General features: G+C 43.2%; 1 protein-coding gene across 1 annotated transcript in view; it reads left to right on the top strand.

Moving 5' to 3' along the window:
- Positions 1-7,139: 7,139 nt before the first annotated feature.
- LOC126187846 (prion-like-(Q/N-rich) domain-bearing protein 25) overlaps positions 7,140-19,248 on the top strand; it is a 150,383-nt gene continuing 138,274 nt past the window's right edge. The window contains exons 1-2 of the mRNA XM_049929157.1: positions 7,140-7,260; positions 18,317-18,439. Of these exons, the coding sequence (XP_049785114.1) occupies positions 7,188-7,260; positions 18,317-18,439 (196 nt within the window). The 5' untranslated portion in view covers positions 7,140-7,187. The remainder of the gene's footprint in view (positions 7,261-18,316; positions 18,440-19,248) is intronic.

The raw sequence follows: 19,248 nt of genomic DNA, 5'->3' as shown, positions 1-19,248 counted from the left end.
GAAATTGATTCCTATGGTTACCACGATGTTCTGGCATACGCTGGTTTGGACTAATTTTCCGTTCGCGGTTTGCGGTTTCGGACTGGCATCCACGTGTGCCTATCCGTCTTACGTCGCACGTTATTTCGGGTACCATTTCTGTCGTATTATCGGCTACTGTTTATTTTGCAGTATTCACAGTAGTATCTGCCGACACTAAAGTGGATTCTGTCGTCGTCTGAGACTCCTCACTAACGCTTTCTACGCCACCACAACTTTCGATCGCACGTAAAACTTCCGATCTCAGCCGCTGAAATTGGTGTTCGTTTTTCTCTCGTATTTTTAAAATACGAGCACGAATTTCTTTAATGCTGCTTTGGTAGTTCTTTTATGAGACGTCGTCTCAGCAATAACACGTTTCGCCTTCGTTGTCGTTTTGATGGCAAAAGCTTCTATCTGTTCTTTAAGCTTTTTGACACTGTTGCGTATCTTCACGCAACGTAATCACGTCTGTTTGGACAGTGTCAATATCTATTCTCAGTTGTTTGCGCCCTGTAACGAGTGTTTGAAGCTTGATTTGCGCTACCTTAGCTTCAGTCCGCAATTGATCTAACTGGCCTTGAATATTATCACTCGTTTTTTGTATTTCCTTGTTAGTTTCTTTCAGCCTCATTATTATGGGCCCTTCCAATTCCTTTTTCCCTTGTGTTATGCGCCCTTCTATTCGCTTTTCTGATTCTTGAAACTGTGTTGTTTGTTGTGTTACGCGCCCCTCTATACGCTTTTCTGATTCCTGAGATTGTAGTAACAAACGCTGCAACGTTCCAAATATGATGGCGTTTCCATCTACACCATTTTCGCCAGTTGCCATCTGATGCAACCATTCCCTATCTCGTTTTTCATGAACCGTTTCCTTCACTTACGAACATAGTGTAGGACCACTAACACTCGTTCTTTCGCTCAATTGCAAGCCTGACTGATTCAATATGATTACGTTTGGTTCAATATACCGTAAATCACTATCTACAGACTCACCGTATGATTCATTAGCAACGTCATTCTCATATCCATTCTTTGGACCATGTTTTAACATCATGTGTTGCATTTTCGGTCTCATTCAGTATTTCTTCTTGTTCTGTCTGGTGTTGTTCACGATTATCTAGCTATTGTGTGTCCAACTCAATCCTATCAAGATCTTCCATGACTTCTCTTTATCTTAATCGAATATTTTCTGTCATTTTTTAGGGTTCCACTAAGCTTTGCTGTTCGCGAATTTTCCGAACCTGACTACGTGTTAACGTCTAATCATAAGACTTGATTCTACTTCAAAATATCATCAACGGTCCTATATTCAATATTTGAATCCGTTTCCTCGTCCTTTATATAGCCTTTTGATTACTGGAGTTGAGTCAGAACTCAACACAACCCAATTCAACGATATGGTGTGCAGGTAATTAGGAGATAAGTGATATACAATTCATCTCACTTACTACACACTTTAGTCACATTTAAATTTACATTTTTTTACTCCAATTTGCGTCAGCTTATTGTTTGGGAGGTTTACAAGTTTTGTACCTACGAAAAGCAAACCCTCAATTTATCAGAATGCTGTAATTTTGCATCCTGGCAGGATCGCCATTTTGTTGTACCTCCGACCATTGTATCTGCACAGTGAGTGTATTACTGTGTGCAAACTTACCTTACCACTTAGCGCGCAAAGGAACAAAACATCTGGACAGTCTTCTCACGCCCAGGCTGTCAAACAGACATTCTAAATAAATATGACCGTGGCCCTGTAAGGCAGGTAACATCAGGTGCAGATTGTAACAAAAATCATTAGAAATGCTGCTGTCACGTACCTAGAATGCATGAATTAATAAAAGTGGAAGTTTGGAGTCTATTCTAGAAAGACAATACACCTTCCCTTTTTTATTCTACATATAATTTATCAACTGTTGCTTTCAGGGGCCAAGTGATAAACAGCAATCATGTTCAATTACTTTTGACACTCAATAACCAAATCTTTAATTCTTGGACATACTGAAATGACGATTATTAAAATCGTTATCTCTAAACATGAAAAATTTTTTATAACAGGAAAGAATGATTATTAAACATCCTCATCAGCTCATTTAAATCTATGTTGGCATAGCTGGTCAATGCACTGAGTTAGTGAAGAATAAATTTACTTTTTGGACCAATGAAAAAACTCATGTACTCAATGTGAAGGTAAATTAGTATCCTAACCTTTGATATCCAACGGTCAAAGCATACGCAAGTAGGAATGAGCAAAGTCTAGACTCAACATTTACTGTGGCCTAATGCACGATGGTACTTTACCAAGGAGCATCTGAAATGATGTTGTCTCTGTGCTGGATCTGAAACGCTAATTCCCTACATTGGCCTTGACTGAATTCACACAGTCGCAACTTTCCTGTGTTCCGTAGAATGCTAATCTTTCCCTAGTCGAAATAATGGCTATTGCACACTCACTATGGGTTGCAGTGACATGCACAATTTCATTTCCCACAAAATTCTCGCAGGAATAATTAACTACTGCTTCTCTGTCTGTCGCCACGATACGTAAAGTGTATCGTCCTCACTTAGCAGAAAGCAAAACTCTATGCCCTCGCTTATTTCCACACACTTGAGCAGTCCGCCGTGAGACGAGAGAAACTCAAAGTAAACACGTTTTATCCTTTCCCTCAGCAGTCTCTCTCGTTTCAATCACGCTTGTGAGTTGGTCTCCCTCACTCATTTCACATTACGAATATTTGAATTATTTATTTACTTCTCATGAAATTGTTCAAGATTTCTTCCGATATTCAACTTATATACAAGTTGGCGGAAAAAATTAATTTTTGGCTGCCATTCGCATAACACACTGCGATTTTAAAATTACTCAAATCACATGAATCTACTCACTTTTGCTTTAGAAAATGACTGGCCGTGAACTTTTAATCACGAACACGACTCCTAATTATTTTCAGACTCAGTATACTCCAGTAAACTCCAAAGCTCACGCAGTCTACCTGGGAATCCCCTATCGTTGGCACAAAAGGATATCCCACAATGTTCTAGAATATCAGCAGTATCACAACCATGAGTTGCTAATACTGACATTTAGTAAGAGCATTGGTATTGTACCCATCAAGGCCTTCATGTAGGCCTGATTTTCTTGTAGAATTTTGTTTAATAATTATGCCCTACTGAAGGGAAAATGATGTCACTTAATAATAATATCAGGATGTGGACCCTTTTTCTAAAACATTGAGAACCTATCTTCCTCGTCTTTTACCTTCATTACTATCATTTGGCCTTTGTACATTCTGTAGATTATTCATATGCCTCTGTGCTTTTGATCTTAACGTGTGATACAAAATAAAATTAGTTACTGTCACCCCCCTTAATAGTGATTCGCAGAGTATAAAGGGAAATACAGGGTGTTGAAAAAAATAGTGTCTCATATTCCTACAGGAGGTAGTAGTCCCCAAACTGGAAGAAAAATTTTTATAATAATACACTCCTGGAAATTGAAATAAGAACACCGTGAATTCATTGTCCCAGGAAGGGGAAACTTTATTGACACATTCCTGGGGTCAGATACATCACATGATCACACTGACAGAACCACAGGCACATAGACACAGGCAACAGAGCATGCACAATGTCGGCACTAGTACAGTGTATATCCACCTTTCGCAGCAATGCAGGCTGCTATTCTCCCATGGAGACGATCGTAGAGATGCTGGATGTAGTCCTGTGGAACGGCTTGCCATGCCATTTCCACCTGGCGCCTCAGTTGGACCAGCGTTCGTGCTGGACGTGCAGACCGCGTGAGACGACGCTTCATCCAGTCCCAAACATGCTCAATGGGGGACAGATCCGGAGATCTTGCTGGCCAGGGTAGTTGACTTACACCTTCTAGAGCACGTTCGGTGGCACGGGATACATGCGAACGTGCATTGTCCTGTTGGAACAGCAAGTTCCCTTGCCGGTCTAGGAATGGTAGAACGATGGGTTCGATGACGGTTTGGATGTACCGTGCACTATTCAGTGTCCCCTCGACGATCACCAGTGGTGTACGGCCAGTGTAGGAGATCGCTCCCCACACCATGATGCCGGGTGTTGGCCCTGTGTGCCTCGGTCGTATGCAGTCCTGATTGTGGCGCTCACCTGCACGGCGCCAAACACGCATACGACCATCATTGGCACCAAGGCAGAAGCGACTCTCATCGCTGAAGACGACACGTCTCCATTCGTCCCTCCATTCACGCCTGTCGCGACACCACTGGAGGCGGGCTGCACGATGTTGGGGCGTGAGCGGAAGACGGCCTAACGGTGTGCGGGACCGTAGCCCAGCTTCATGGAGACGGTTGCGAATGGACCTCGCCGATACCCCAGGAGCAACAGTGTCCCTAATTTGCTGGGAAGTGGCGGTGCGGTCCCCTACGGCACTGCGTAGGATCCTACGGTCTTGGCGTGCATCCGTGCGTCGCTGCGGTCCGGTCCCAGGTCGACGGGCACGTGCACCTTCCGCCGACCACTGGCGACAACATCGATGTACTGTGGAGACCTCACGCCCCACGTGTTGAGCAATTCGGCGGTACGTCCACCCGGCCTCCCGCATGCCCACTATACGCCCTCGCTCAAAGTCCGTCAACTGCACATACGGTTCACGTCGCGGCATGCTACCAGTGTTAAAGACTGCGATGGAGCTCCGTATGCCACGGCAAACTGGCTGACACTGACGGCGGCGGGGCACAAATGCTGCGCAGCTAGCGCCATTCGACGGCCAACACCGCGGTTCCTGGTGTGTCCGCTGTGCCGTGCGTGTGATCATTGCTTGTACAGCCCTCTCGCAGTGTCCGGAGCAAGTATGGTGGGTCTGACACACCGGTGTCAATGTGTTCTTTTTTCCATTTCCAGGGGTGTATGTCTGGAAACCAACACCTGTTCAGATATGGGTCAAGCTATTCTTTCATTTGCATCTGTCTCTTGTAAGAGACAGTGCTGTATGTGGTTACTACGCACCCTGAAACATGCTTCAGCCCTTCTTCGAAGTGAATCTCGCGTACTTTCAAATGCAACTGGACCAACGGATTGCGTCACTTTCGTTGGTCACACGATCTTGTAACTTTTTCACAATGGCGATGGGTTGACCAGACACCAATGTTTTTAAACGTCTCCATAGCCACAAATACAATAGATTCAGGCCGATGGACGAGTAGACCATATTACTGGACCTCCTCCACCCATCCATTGCCCATGATTTGTTTCGGCGAGGTACTGTCGCACGAGCAGTAGAAAATGGGATATTGCCCGTCATACCTAAACCACATTCGTTGTCTTTCTGAAAGAGTAACATTTTCCAGTAGAGCTAGTAATTCATGGCACAGAGATTAGTGAGACGCAACAGTGGCCGCGCGGTTTGAGGCGCCATGTCACAGACAGAGAGGCGCCTCCCACCGGAGGTTCGAGTCCTCCCTCGGGTATGTGTGTGTGTGTGTATGTGTGTGTTTTGTTCTAAGTACAAGTTAAAGTAGTGTTTCGGTTTAGGGACCGATGATCTCAGCAGTTTGGTCCCTTAGGAATTCATACACATTTGAACTTTTTTTCGCAAGACCTCTTAATCTTTTTGGAAAAGCAAATGGCCGTACGAGTCTGTCGTCGACAATTCCTGCTGATAGACCGATACTCCAATGATCCTGATGTCTCGACTCCATGATTGCTGGAAGATTTGCGTGTACGCACACGGGCATATGTGGTACCGGGTGGTTGTAATGAATGTGGAACTACTCACGGAGGTCCATTGTAGACTGTAATTATAGTATGGCAGCGAAACTTGGTAGGTATGCTAACGCTGGAATACATGGTTGCAATTTTGGCGCTGTACAGCATGTCGACGACGTCTCCGGTAGCCATATTTAACAAATTTTGTTAGTGGCGGTTAATAATAAAATCAGCAGTATCTGTTTCTCACTTGTTTGACCTCTTCTGCCCAAGTCCGGTCATAAACTATTACATGCGGAAACTGCGTCAGATTCGCACCTGGTGTCCAAAATTGGAACTAATATAGCACTAGCAAAATGGAAATTTCTGAACGAGAGAAGTCTGCTAATATCAAACGTAGCTCTTAATTTGAGGAAGAAATTTCTGAGAATGGCGTTTGGAGCATAGAACTGGATAATTGGATAATGACTGTGGAAAAAACACAACAGAAGAGAACCGATGCATTTGAGACGTGGTGCTACAAACGACTGTTGAAAATTAGCTGGACTGATAAGGTAAAGGAGGAGGTGGTTCTCCGCAGAATCACGAGGAAGGGAATATATGGCAACCACTGACAATAAGAAAGGGCAGCGTGATAGGGCGTCTGTTAAGATATCAGGCAGTAAACTCCATGGTACTAGAGGGCCTTGCAGAGGGTAAAAACTGTAGGGGAAGAGACAGATTGGAATACATCCAGCAAATAATTGAGGACGTTGCTTTCAATTGCTTCTCTGAGATGAAGAAGGTTGGATCGGGAGAGGAAATCGTGGAGGGCCGCATCAAACCAGTCAGGAAACCGACGCAAAAAGAAAGAAAACTGCATCTGCCATGTTTTGCTGCCTTACGATAATTACAGCCCACACTGGAACTGTGTCAGTACCGGTAGCTGCACTTTAATTATAGCCACCCTCCAATTTACTATGCCATTTTTGTGTATTCTACTTCATCTGTGAATGAAATACGTCACCAAGACAAACGGCCCATATCCCAACAAGTATTGGTTTTCGTATGCACTATTGTCGGAATTTTTCTCCTAGTTTTGACCAGCACTACCACCCGCAGGAATATATGACACTTTATTTTTTTTTATAAACCCTGTTTTTATGTAGACGTCCAACCGCGTCATAAGAAAAGAGTGGTTGCACTGGACCTGGTAAGGCAATCCCAGTTACGCCTGAGCTCCGAAGTAATGTTTTCATTGACCGTGACGCAAACACATTTTCGGGTACTACTTTAGAAACAACATCCTCCGCTTGTGCAGCTGACAGCTCACCACCTGCTCATATCTCTCTTCCGAACTCTATCAGAGAGGTTGCAGGTGTGCGCAGAGCCGGTGGAGCCCGTTATCGGCCGTCTTTTATCAGGAGACACCGGTCAGCACTGCCAGCTGAGGCGTTCCTCCGCAGTCTCACTCGCACGCCACGCCGCGCCGCGCCATGGCCCACATCGCCTCGCTGTTCCTCGCCGTCGGCGTCGTCGCAGTCGGCATCGGCTTTCAGCTGGCCCAAGGCGAGTACCCCGCTTTCTCCCCAGTCAGGCGTATCCTTCAGCAAGTGTCTGTACACGTAAGGGACACACTGTCTGATAGTCTTTAAAGATGTAAATAATAACTGTTTGCTACATCAGGTTAGAAGTATAACAATTACCAGCGATACGGCCTGGCTTCGTACAGGTAGCACTAACAAGGAGAACACGGCAAGTGTCTTAACCAAATTTCCCAGAAACTTCACTCAGTGGAAGAGAGGTCAAAAGTAAACGAGCAAGAGTCTCAGATTATCCGCAGATACTCGACAGTTTCTGAGGAAACTACGATCAGAGTTTTCGACGCAATTTAGATGCCTTTTATGGGGTGGTAACGTCAACTGAAGTGTTTCATCAGTGGATAGCGCCACGGTTTCACACTTTTGAACCCATGTTACTGGTGGTTTTCCGGATTTCAAGCATCAGCATCGCATTGCCAACATCTAATAATCTGACAGCCTTACTACGAGTCCCTATATATTAAAAGTGCTGGTATCACCTACACAATGCATATATTTATGTCTGTATGTCTGTGTGTGAGAGCAGTTGATGCGGTTTACAAAAATTCACAAACAGAAAAGTAAATATAGGTGGATGAATTAGAAAAACAATCCTTTTGACTTAAATAGTTGTGGTTCCTTTCTGCGTTAGGTTAGAAGTGTAACAATTGCAAACGACGTGTCCTGTCTTTGCACGGGTAGCACTAACAAGGAGAACACGACAAGTGCCATAACCCGGTTTCCCAGAAACTTAAGAAGAAGGGTCAAAATAAGCGAACACGTACTTCGGATTATCCGTAGCTACTCTACCGTTTCTGAGAAAACGACGATCAAATTTTCGATGCACTTTAGATGTCTCTTACGGGGCGCCAAGTTCAACTGACGCATTGACACATAATAGGTGGTGGTGGTTAGTGTTTAACGTCCCGTCGACAACGAGGTCATTAGAGACGGAGCGCAAGCTCGGGTTAGGGAAGGAGTGGGAAGGAAATCGGCCGTGCCCTTTCAAAAGAACCATCCCGGCATTTGCCTGAAACGATTTAGGAAAATCACGGAAAACCTAAATCAGGATGGCCGGAGACGGGATTGAACCGTCGTCCTCCCGAATGCGAGTTTGACACATAATATAGCGTCGCGGCTTCACAATTCTGCACCCAGTGTTCAAGACCCAATTACTGTTTTTACTTTTTTCATTTATTTACCTATATCCGTAGAAATTTACTATAGAAATGTTTCTTATCAAGTAAGGGTTACGAGGGCGTTATATTAATTGTAAAATGAAAACTAGGTTTCACAAGAAGTGTCTTAAATGTATTACATAATATGTGTGTGTATGGTCCACTGCTGTCTGTTCGCTTCCAGATCTAATTGGAGAATGATGTGTTTCCTTTACTGATTCCGTTAAGACGACAGAAACAGCAGGGCAGGTCAGAATCGACTGAATAAAAGACCATTGCAGGCTACTGGAATAAACGGGCATACTTGCTGAGAGTTCGAAAGCCGTTTCACCGGAACAAGTACGCGACACCACCATTATTATTGACAGGTCACACAACATGAATTTCACTGAAAACAATTTCAAATTTTTCTCATTCGTTTATTGTTTTACGCATTAGTATATTAATCTTCTACGGACATCGGTACCTAAATGAAAATAAAAAATAAAAAATCAGGTTTCGAATACGGGGCGCAAAAAGGTGAAGCTATGCCGCCACTTTGGCTGAAAGAGTAACATGCTAAAAGGCACATAAAGACCTCTAAAACTTCGAATGCCACTTTCTCAGAAACGGTAGCGTATCTACGGATAAACCGAAACACGTGTTTTCTTATTCTGATCCCTCTACTCACAAGCGGACCGTACGAAAATCCACTCACCGAGTTGATTCATATTGACATGATGTGTAGGACACGACTACGACTTTAGTATATGTAAATAGAAACACGCAACTCTCAACCGTTTTCGAGAAAATTGAATTCGAAAATTGTATATTTTGTATGATCGATACTACTCGAAAAGTCCGCATCCGAGGGTGTTAAGCGCGGACCGTGCATCGAATATCTCTGCCTACACTTCTTTGTTATTTTCCCCCGTAATTATTACGACTGTGCAAACCGTCATACTGAACCTCTCATTTATTATTTTCATAATTTTTATCCTGAAAAAAAGGGAAAATATTTTCGTAATGAGATTGGGAAAAAGTGGATACATAAGACTTTCAATCAAATCAGAATTTAGCCATTTTATTTATTTTATCTACACTACTGGCCATTAAAATTGCTACACCAAGAAGAAATGCAGATGATAAACGGGTATTCATTGGACAACTATATTATACTAGAACTGACATGTGATTACATTTTCACGCGATTTGGGTGCATAGATCCTGAGAAATCAGTACCCAGAACAACCACCTCTGGCCGTAATAACGGCCTTGATACGCCTGGGCATTGAGTCATAGCTTGGATGGCATGTACAGGTATAGCTGTCCATGCAGCTTCAACACGTTAACGCAGTTCATCAAGAGAAGTGACTGGCGTGTTTTGACGAGCCAGTTGCTCGGCCACCATTGACCAGACGTTTTCAATTGGTGAGAGATCTCAGGGATCGAATGAAGAGTAGAGCCACGGGTCGTAACACATCTGAAATGTAACGTCCACTGTTCAAAGTGCCGTGAATGCGAACAAGAGGTGACCGAGACGTTTAACCAATGGCACCTCATACCGTCACGCCGGGTGATACGCCAGTATGGCGATGACGAATACACGCTTCCAGTGTGCGTTCGCCGCGATGTCACCAAACACGGATGCGACCATCATGATGCTGTAAACAGTACCTGGATTCATCCGAAAAAATGACGATTTGCCATTCGTACACCCAGGTTCGTCGTTGAGTACACCATCGCAGGGGCTCCTGTCTGTGATGCAGCGTCAAAGGTAACCGCAGCCATGGTCTCCGAGCTGATAGTCCATGCTGCAGCAAACGTCGTCGAACTGTTCGTGCAGATGGTTGTTGTCTTGCAAACGTCACCATCTGTTGACTCAGGGATCGATCCGTTACAGCCATGAGGATAAGATGCCTGTCATCTCCACTGCTACTGATACGAGGCCGTTTGGATCCAGCAAGGCGTTGCGTATTACCCTCCTGAACCCACCGATTCCATATTCTGCTAACAGTCATTGGATCTCGACCAATGCGAGCAGCAATGTCGCGATACGATAAACCACAATTTCTATAGGCTACAATCCGACCTTTATCAATGTTGGAAACGTGATGGTACGCGTTTCTCCTCCTTACATGAGCCATCACAACAACGTTTCACCAGGCAAAGGCGGTCAACTGCTGTTTGTGTATGAGAAATCGGTTCGAAACTTTCCTCATGTCAGCACGTTGTAGATATCACCACCGGCGTCAACCTTGTGTGACTGCTCTGAAAAGCTAATCATTTGCATATCACAGCATCTTCTTCCTGTCGGTTAAATTTCGCGTCTGGAGCACGTCATCTTCGTGGTGTAGCAATTTTAATGGCCAGTAGTGTACATTTGTGGCAACTATAATGCGTAATCTATGGAGCACTGTACGAATCAGGATGATAATGATCTTGGAAACATGGGAAACAATAATTACTGCGACGTACAGCGCTTGTATCGAACATCGAATCTTTGCAAGTCCATAGTTTTATCCAGTGTGTCAACTGCGAAACAAACTTGACTGAGAACCGCTTGCGTAGATAACCTAAGTTTGTTTCGCAGTTGACACACAATTTCGCAGCGTACCACGCATATCTGTCATTCTAGTTACGTACAGAAAAAAAGAGAAGAAGGAGAGAGAGAGATAGAGAGAGAGAGAGAGAGAGAGAGAGAGAGAGACTATCGGAAGCGAGATTCAATCCACAGACCTCGCGCTTACGAAACTAAGCGCTTACTCGCTTGGCTGCAGAATCTTTGTTTAGTAGCGATCATGTGAAGTACGTAGGAACGTGTAAAATATTCAAACTCGATTTTTCTCGAAAACAGTTCAGAGTAACGTTCTGCTATTTACATATGTTGAAGTTCTAGTCATGCCCTACGCAGCCTGTCAATATGAATCAAATCGGTGAGGGAAGTTCGTAGGGCCCCTAGAGATCGAAGTTCCTGGGAAATCTGGTTATGGCACTGTCCGTGTTCTCCTCGAAGTATATACCGCCGGACGACTCGTCTGACATATCGGTAATTTCGTCTGTGGGCCAGTGCATAGAATCATGACTAAAATTTGGAGAACAGCGTTTGGTTTATTTTTTATTTATTTATTTATTTAATTGTTCCGTGGGACCAAATTAAGGAGAAGTCTCCATTATCATGGAACGAGTCAATACATGGAATTATAACACGATAGTAGAAACAGATAAAATGAAATATAAAAAACATATTCAGGCGATAAGTCTTAAGTTTAAATAAAGAAAATCAACAATGTAACACTGGAATTTGCTTAATTTTTTAGCTCTTCCAGGAGCTCCTCGACAGAATAGAAGGAGTGAGCCATGAGGAAACTCTTCAGTTTAGACTTAAAAGAGTTTGGGCTACTGCTAAGATTTTTGAGTTCTTGTGGTAGCTTACTGAAAATGGATGCAGCAGAATACTGCACTCCTTTCTGCACAATAGTCAAGGAAGTGCATTCCACATGCAGATTTGATTTCTGCCTAGTATTAACTGAGTGAAAGCTGCTAACTCTTGGGAATAGGCTAATATTGCTAACAACAAACGACATTAAAGAAAATATATACTGTGAGGGCAATGTCAGAATTCCCAGACTATTGAATAGGGGTCGACAAGAGGTTCTCGAACTTACACCACATATAGCTCGAACAGCCCGTTTTTGAGCCAAAAATACCCTTTTTGAATCAGAAGAATTACCCCAAAAAGTAATACCATACGACATAAGTATATGAAAATATGCGAAGTAGACTACTTTTCGTGTTGAACTGTCACTTATTTCAGATACTGTTCTAATGGTAAATAAAGCAGCATTTAGTTTCTGAACAAGATCCTGGACGTGGGCTTTCCACAACAGCTTACTATCAATCCAAACGCCTAGGAACTTGAACTGTTCCGTCTCGCTTATAATATACCCATTCTGTCTGATCAAAATATCGGTTCTTGTTGAATTGTGAGTTAGAAACTGTAAAAACTGAGTCTTACTGTGATTTAGCATCAAATTATTTTCCACAAGCCACGAACTTATTTCATGAACTACATTATTTGATACTGTTTCAATATTACACACAAGATCCTTCACTACCAAGCTGGTGTCATCAGCAAACAGAAATATTTGTGATTCACCTTTAATACTAGAAGGCATATCATTTATATAAATAAGAGACAGCAGTGGCCCCAGCACCGACCCTTGGGGGACGCCCCACTTAACAGTGCCCCATTGGGACTGAACATCACTACCACTACCACTCGTCATTTCCATATAATTTAAATGGTTTAAGGAGCGCACATCAGAGGCATAACTGTTACTTATTCCACAATTAACTGGCTTTTGGAGTTAAATCTCTTGGCAATGGTGGCTGCTGCGAGCTACTGTGCAGGCCAATCCACCCGACCGCAGTGCCATTCCGGCGCAAGCTTTGGCCACTTGCCAGCACCAGAAGGCACGAGCTACTTTTTATGTGTGACCTTTTCATACATTTTCCTTCACAGCCTTTAAACATTGATTCTATACCAAAAAATCTGTTTTTATCAGTTTAATATCTGGTATGTCCTGTGTCGTTGGTTGTTTAGGACTCTGCAGATGGATTGCTTCAGCAAGACAATGTCCACCAGCAAGTGGAGGGGAATGTACATGCCTTCTTCGAAGTAGTACAGGTACGACTTTTTATATGGTCTGTACGTTCACCGACATGTCGACCATCTAACATGTCATATGTAACTTATTCAACAATATCATCCAGTAACTACCGAAAGTGTACTTTGTGAGTCCGCGCACAAACTGCAGTGGTGGAGATTCACCAGGAATATATCAAGACGGATATGTTTCCGTGTCATAATGTTAACAGTCGATCAAAGACGTAGCTGCTTCGAATTATGCCAAATGCTCAGTCAAAGACAAAGCACAGTTCGGTAGTCCTCATCCTTTTTGTCTTGTGATGTGCCAAAAACGTCCCTTTAAGTCGTACGTATCATTCTTTATGTTGCAGTTTTCCCTAACATCTAGCAATATTTACAGAAAATGAAAACAAAACTATGTGAAAATATATCTTTTCTTTTATTTCTTTATTGCCCCATCAGTTCTACTGGGTTGTAACAAACTTCAGTCACACAATTGTGTGAGTGTGGCGTAACACCTGCAACCTGGAAGGTAACCATGCTTCGTACTGAGTGAAAAGAAGCCTGCAGTTATGAACCTGGTACGGGGAGGTATCTTTGAAAGTCTCTTCGGGTTTGCTACCGGATCCTAAAATCAACTTGGCTCGGTGTTTCGGCGATCCAGCTCGTCGCCATCTTCAGGAAAATGCTGCTTCTGCTGATGAGTCCCGCTGAGAACTGACGCCAGGCTGCAAATCGACGTGCTATATAGGGCACGGTTCAGTACACGGCTCATGCGCCACCCACCACGGATGCTGCTCTCCAAGACAGGGAGGTGGCGCCGCCCTTAGTGGAACACTACTGGCAGCGATACATCGCACTCAGGGCCGCACCGAAGAACGTTCAATTTTGAACTACTTTTGGAAATGCTGCATTAAAATAGTGAAGAAAGATGCTCTGAAAATTCATTTACATGCTGTCAACATTGTTCTGAGTGGCGATGCTTTCCCAGATTTCCTTCGCCAGTAAGAGATTAAAAATTCTAATGCTATCTTCAGGAAAGGTTCTTCTTTCGACTACTTTTTCGGAACTGCTACTACTTGTTGGCATTTCTATATACAGCAGCTGTGCCTCATGATCTCTGAATCTACAAATGCTATAAAATTGGGTTTTCCAGTCTTCTAAGATAAATGGTAGGGTCGATATTGCGACTCGTTTTCCTACATTTCCAGGAACCCAAAACGATCTTCAAGGTCAGCTTCTACCTTTTTCCCATTCTTCTATAAGCAATTCGTCTCATTATATCCATACCTATCAGAACCTGTCTTGATGTGGCTTCGTAAACTTCCCTGGCGTAGCAATTGATGATATTCATGTCGGGTCTCCAGCCGGAACATAACGTCATCTTGACACAATATTTCACCATCCACTTGGCCGCCATATTCAGGTCAGTAAGCCATCGCACTAATTCGCCGGAACTGAAATCAAACACTCCGCGGCAGGTGCTTTATACAACGCCTGTAGGTCCACCGCGCGTGAGCAAATATAACTGCCCTCTAGTACAAGGCACACCAACACACCGGTGGTGAAACTCGCGGAAACAATAAATCGATATCAAACACTACTGACAGCTTTTGATAACCGAAACAAAGGCCGATGTTTTTTAATGTCAAACAAAACAGGGTTACAACTCTTACTTAAAGGATGCCCCATGATCCATTTTGTAATATTGTCAGACAGCCGGATTTCAATAGCTTCATTCATTACACAGTCCCAACAACGCGACCCAAGGACAACCATTTGTGTCTCATAGTACAACATTTTATATTCTTCAGTAAGACAATGTTTCGCAACCGCAAATTTTTCTGGCCTGAAATAAACGCGTACGAATTGTTTGTCCAATATAGGCTTTTCTGCAATGGCAGGGAATTTTGTAAACACCGGGCTCCCTCAAACCCAAATCTTCCCTCACTGAGCCCAGCAAAGCTCTAGTCTTAGTTGGTGGACGGAACACACTTTTAATATCAAACCTCTTTAAAATTCTTCCTATTCTTTAAGATATGCTTCTCGCGAAAGGTAGGAATGCCCGCGAAGGTCCAGTCTGTAAAGCACGACGAATCTGACTATCGGCATAACCATTCTGCTTGAACATAGCTTTTAAAAGATCCAGTTCTTGTGTCAAACTATCTGCATCTGAAATGGTATAAGCTCATTTTACCAATGTACGTAGGACCTCATGGCGTTGGTACTATGGACGATAACTTGGTGCGTCAAGATATCTGTCCATACGCGTGGGCTTACAATAAACACTGTGTCCTAATGTCCCATCATCCCTCCTGTAGACCAAGACATCTAAAAACGGAAGTTTTCAATCCTTTTTAGCTTCCATCGTGGACTTAATATGGCGACGCAGGAAATTAAAAAATCTAAGAAACGACCCAGAACATTTCTCTCACGTGGCCATACCACAAACATGTAGTCGACGTATCTCCAAAAACAAGTTGGTTTTAAGAACGCCGTCTTCGGTGCCGTGTTCTCAAAATGTTCCAGAAACAAATTGGCTACTATAGTGTACTCGCCATAGTCACACAGACAGTTTGTTCAAAGTTTTATATCAAATAAAAAATACGTCGACAAAGCTTAGTTGTTTCTTCGTCCGATTTTTCACCAATTAACAGCAAAGAATCTTCAAGAGGAACTGTGTTAAAAAGAAACACAAAATAAAAACTAGCGAGCAAATCCGTAGGACTGAGACACGAAGTCTTCAAACGCTGAATAAAATCCAGAGAATTTGAAAAATTATGTTCGCATTTTCCGACATGGGGGCTGAGAATGGATGCTAAATACTTGGTCGAGTTATAAGTAGGATCACCCAAATTGGTGGAACCCCTTGCTTGTGTACCTTAGACAAACTAAGCTAAGACTACAGCTCTGCTGGGCTCAGTGAAGGATGATTTGGGTTTGAGGAACCCCGATATCTACAAAATTTCCTGCCATTGCGGAAAAGCGGACAAGCGATTCGCAAGGTCCAGGATCGATGTGTGGAGCACCATCGCACTACGCGCTTATTTCAGCCAGAAAAATTTGCGATTGCGGAGCATTGTCTTACTGAAGAACATAAAATGTTGTACGATGAGACACAACTGGTTGCCCCTGCGTCGTGGTATTGGGACTGTGTACTGAAAGAAGCCACTGAAATCCGGCTATCTGACAATATTATAAACAGAGTTAAAGGGCATCCTTTAAGTAACAGTTGGAACCCTGTTATGTTTGACATTAAAAAAACAACGGTCTTTGTTTCAGCCATCAAAAGGTATCAGTAGTGTCTGATATCGATTTATCGTTTCCGCAAGTTTTCCGCAAGTGTGCCTTGCTCTCGGGGACAGTTATGTTTGCGCACGCGCGGTGGACCTACAGGCGGTGTATAAAGGAGTCGCCGCGGCGTGTTTGATTTCAGTTCCGGCGAGTTAGTGCGATGTCTTACTGGCATGAAGATGGCGGTCAGATGGACCGCCGTAATTTTGTGTCCAGATGTTATGTTCCGGTTGGCGACCCGACATGAATATCAGCACCTGTCGTTTTTTAAACTGCAATTATTATATTATCACGAAGTTTTAGGGTATTTCATGTATATTACACACAAGGCGGAGTATTTCGACGTGGCTGGTTCTCCCAAGGCCTTGAATGAATCTAATGTAAGAACCTTGTTTCGACTCGGTCCTTTCAGTGCTCTGTGAAATTTTTCTCGCAGTATCACTCTCCCAGCCCATCTTCACGTATTCCTCTTCTATTTCTAGAATATTGTCTTCATTTCTCTTGCATCATACTTCTGTATATTCATGCTTTTCTCTTCTTTGCTTGGTACTGACATGCCGTCGATCTCTTCATGTTTATACGGCTGGTTATCTTTTCTCTAAAGGTCTCATTTACGTATAGGCAACATCCATTTGTCATATGTGCTTCTACAGCCTTGTATTTGTTCTCTAGCTATATCTTCCCAGCCATTTTGCAGTTTCTTTCAGTCATTTTTGAGAGGTTGGTTCAAATGGCTCTGAGCACTATGGGACACAACTTCTGAGGTCATTAGTACCCTAGAACTTAGAACTAGTTAAACCTAATTAACCTAGGGACATCACACACATCCATGCCCGAGGCAGGATTCGAACCTGCGACCGTAGCGGTCTCGCGGTTCCAGACTGCAGCGCCTAGAACCGCACGGCCACTTCGGCCGGCTTTTGAGAAGTCTTTAATTCATTTTCCCTGCTTTATTTTTTGCATTTTTATTTTCTTTCTTTCGTCATTTTAACTCAGTATCTCGTACGTTGTTGAGAAATATCTACTGGGCCATGATTAAATTATGTATTGTGCAAAATACTGCCAGGATGCTATCACTTTCATGCCTTTCCCCAGTCCTATTACTATTTTTTTTACTTTCTTTTGCAACTATCAAATTCAGTCTCCCATGAAACATTTTTGTTTTCTTCAACTATCTAAATAACTTCTTTAATCTCAACATAGAGTGCTTCAATCTCTTCATCACCGGAGCTAACTGACATACGACGTTTACGACTACGGTTATTGATGGTTTCATATCTGCTTCGGCTCCGTGGAGGCGTTCACCATGCTGTTCATAGGAGCTTAACCGCATTCCTATTTTCTTATTAACCGTCAGACCTATTTCTGCATTATACCGGTTCGATTTTATATTTATAATCCTATACTCATCTGATGTGAAATCCTTTCCTTCCGACCACCACACTTCATTACTTCCCACTATATCTGACATCAACGTATCCACCTCTAGAATATTTTACTCAGGAGGATGCTGATATAAGCCATACATTAGAGATGCATGTACTACGGAAAAATTAAAGCTGTAGTTTTCTGTTGCTTCCAGTCATTCACAGTACTGCATAGCAAGGCTAATGTTACAAGACTAAATCACTCAATCACACACTGTTGCCTCTCTTCAGGAACCACGAGTCTGCCTCGCCTCTGCACAGCTGCCCCTCTGTTGTGGCTGCAACGGTGGTATCGTCGTCCGCATCGTTGAGACATGCAAACTAGTATAACCAGAATTACACACAATAAATAAAAGTCAATACCGCACTGTCTGGAAAGGGCCTGGTATTGACCAGTACGACTTCTGTAATTATAAGCTACTACGGGTATAGTGAATAGCAGTTCGGAGCCTTCTGTCTCTTTGGTAATGTAGAAGCAGATATCCAATGGCTAAACATCTGGCTTTATGTTTGCAGGAGCGGCTACGTGCAAAGAAGACAGTGACTGCTCGGCGCTGAAAAACTCCATCTGCTATGAGGGCCAGTGCACCTGTCCATCCCAGTTCTTCCCCAACTACGACTACACGCTCTGTCTACCTCGTGAGTATATACTGTACACGCCGATTTATCTGCTGTTTGTGGAGGTGGGAATATCTACTACGCTACTGGTCACTGGCAACAATTAACGTTTTGTATTTGAGAAGTTAAAATGGTACTTTTTCTGTACTGCTGCTATGCGATTAGTGGTCACAACAGCTTCTGTAGTAATGCAGAATGCATTAACGATAAGTTATCCTCTATAACACAACATACGAATCAGAGACCCTTGGGGATCTGTGTGTTCCTGGCAGACTACAAAGAAAGTGGAAGTTGAATAGCGAGCTTTAAAAGAAAATGTTATTTAATGTTGATGTGTACTGTATACGTTCATCTCGCGACATTGTGCTCACCGATTCGTCGGTCTCTCCAACATGATAACGGACGCTGACATGTAGAGGATGCCATTCAGACAGAGACCTGTAAGTAAAGCTGCCATCTGTATGAATACGGATATGAAAACCTCAATGCCTTACGAAGGGTATGACGCTATTGAAGTTGGTGAGTACTCGCTTTTCTCTGATCTTCAAATTCACTCACACAGCCAGTTACAGGGGGACCTACAAGTTACTAGGACTCAGAACCATGAGAGACCTCTGCATTTTCCACATATACCAGTGAAAGAAGCAATAAGCGAAAGAAAAAACCTAGGAAGAATGGGGATTGAATGCTGAGCTGCGTCTTTGGATTTGTAGTCTGATCCTTGCACACTGAATCCAATGAACAACGTAAATAAATAAAATATGTTTATCTTAAAAATTTACATAATATGCGGGAAGCGACGCAATAATATACTCTGATGGGAAACTGAG

Source organism: Schistocerca cancellata, chromosome 5, assembly GCF_023864275.1.
Source record: "Schistocerca cancellata isolate TAMUIC-IGC-003103 chromosome 5, iqSchCanc2.1, whole genome shotgun sequence".
Classification (NCBI taxonomy): domain Eukaryota; kingdom Metazoa; phylum Arthropoda; class Insecta; order Orthoptera; family Acrididae; genus Schistocerca; species Schistocerca cancellata.
This window is presented reverse-complemented; position numbering and strand designations above follow the sequence as displayed.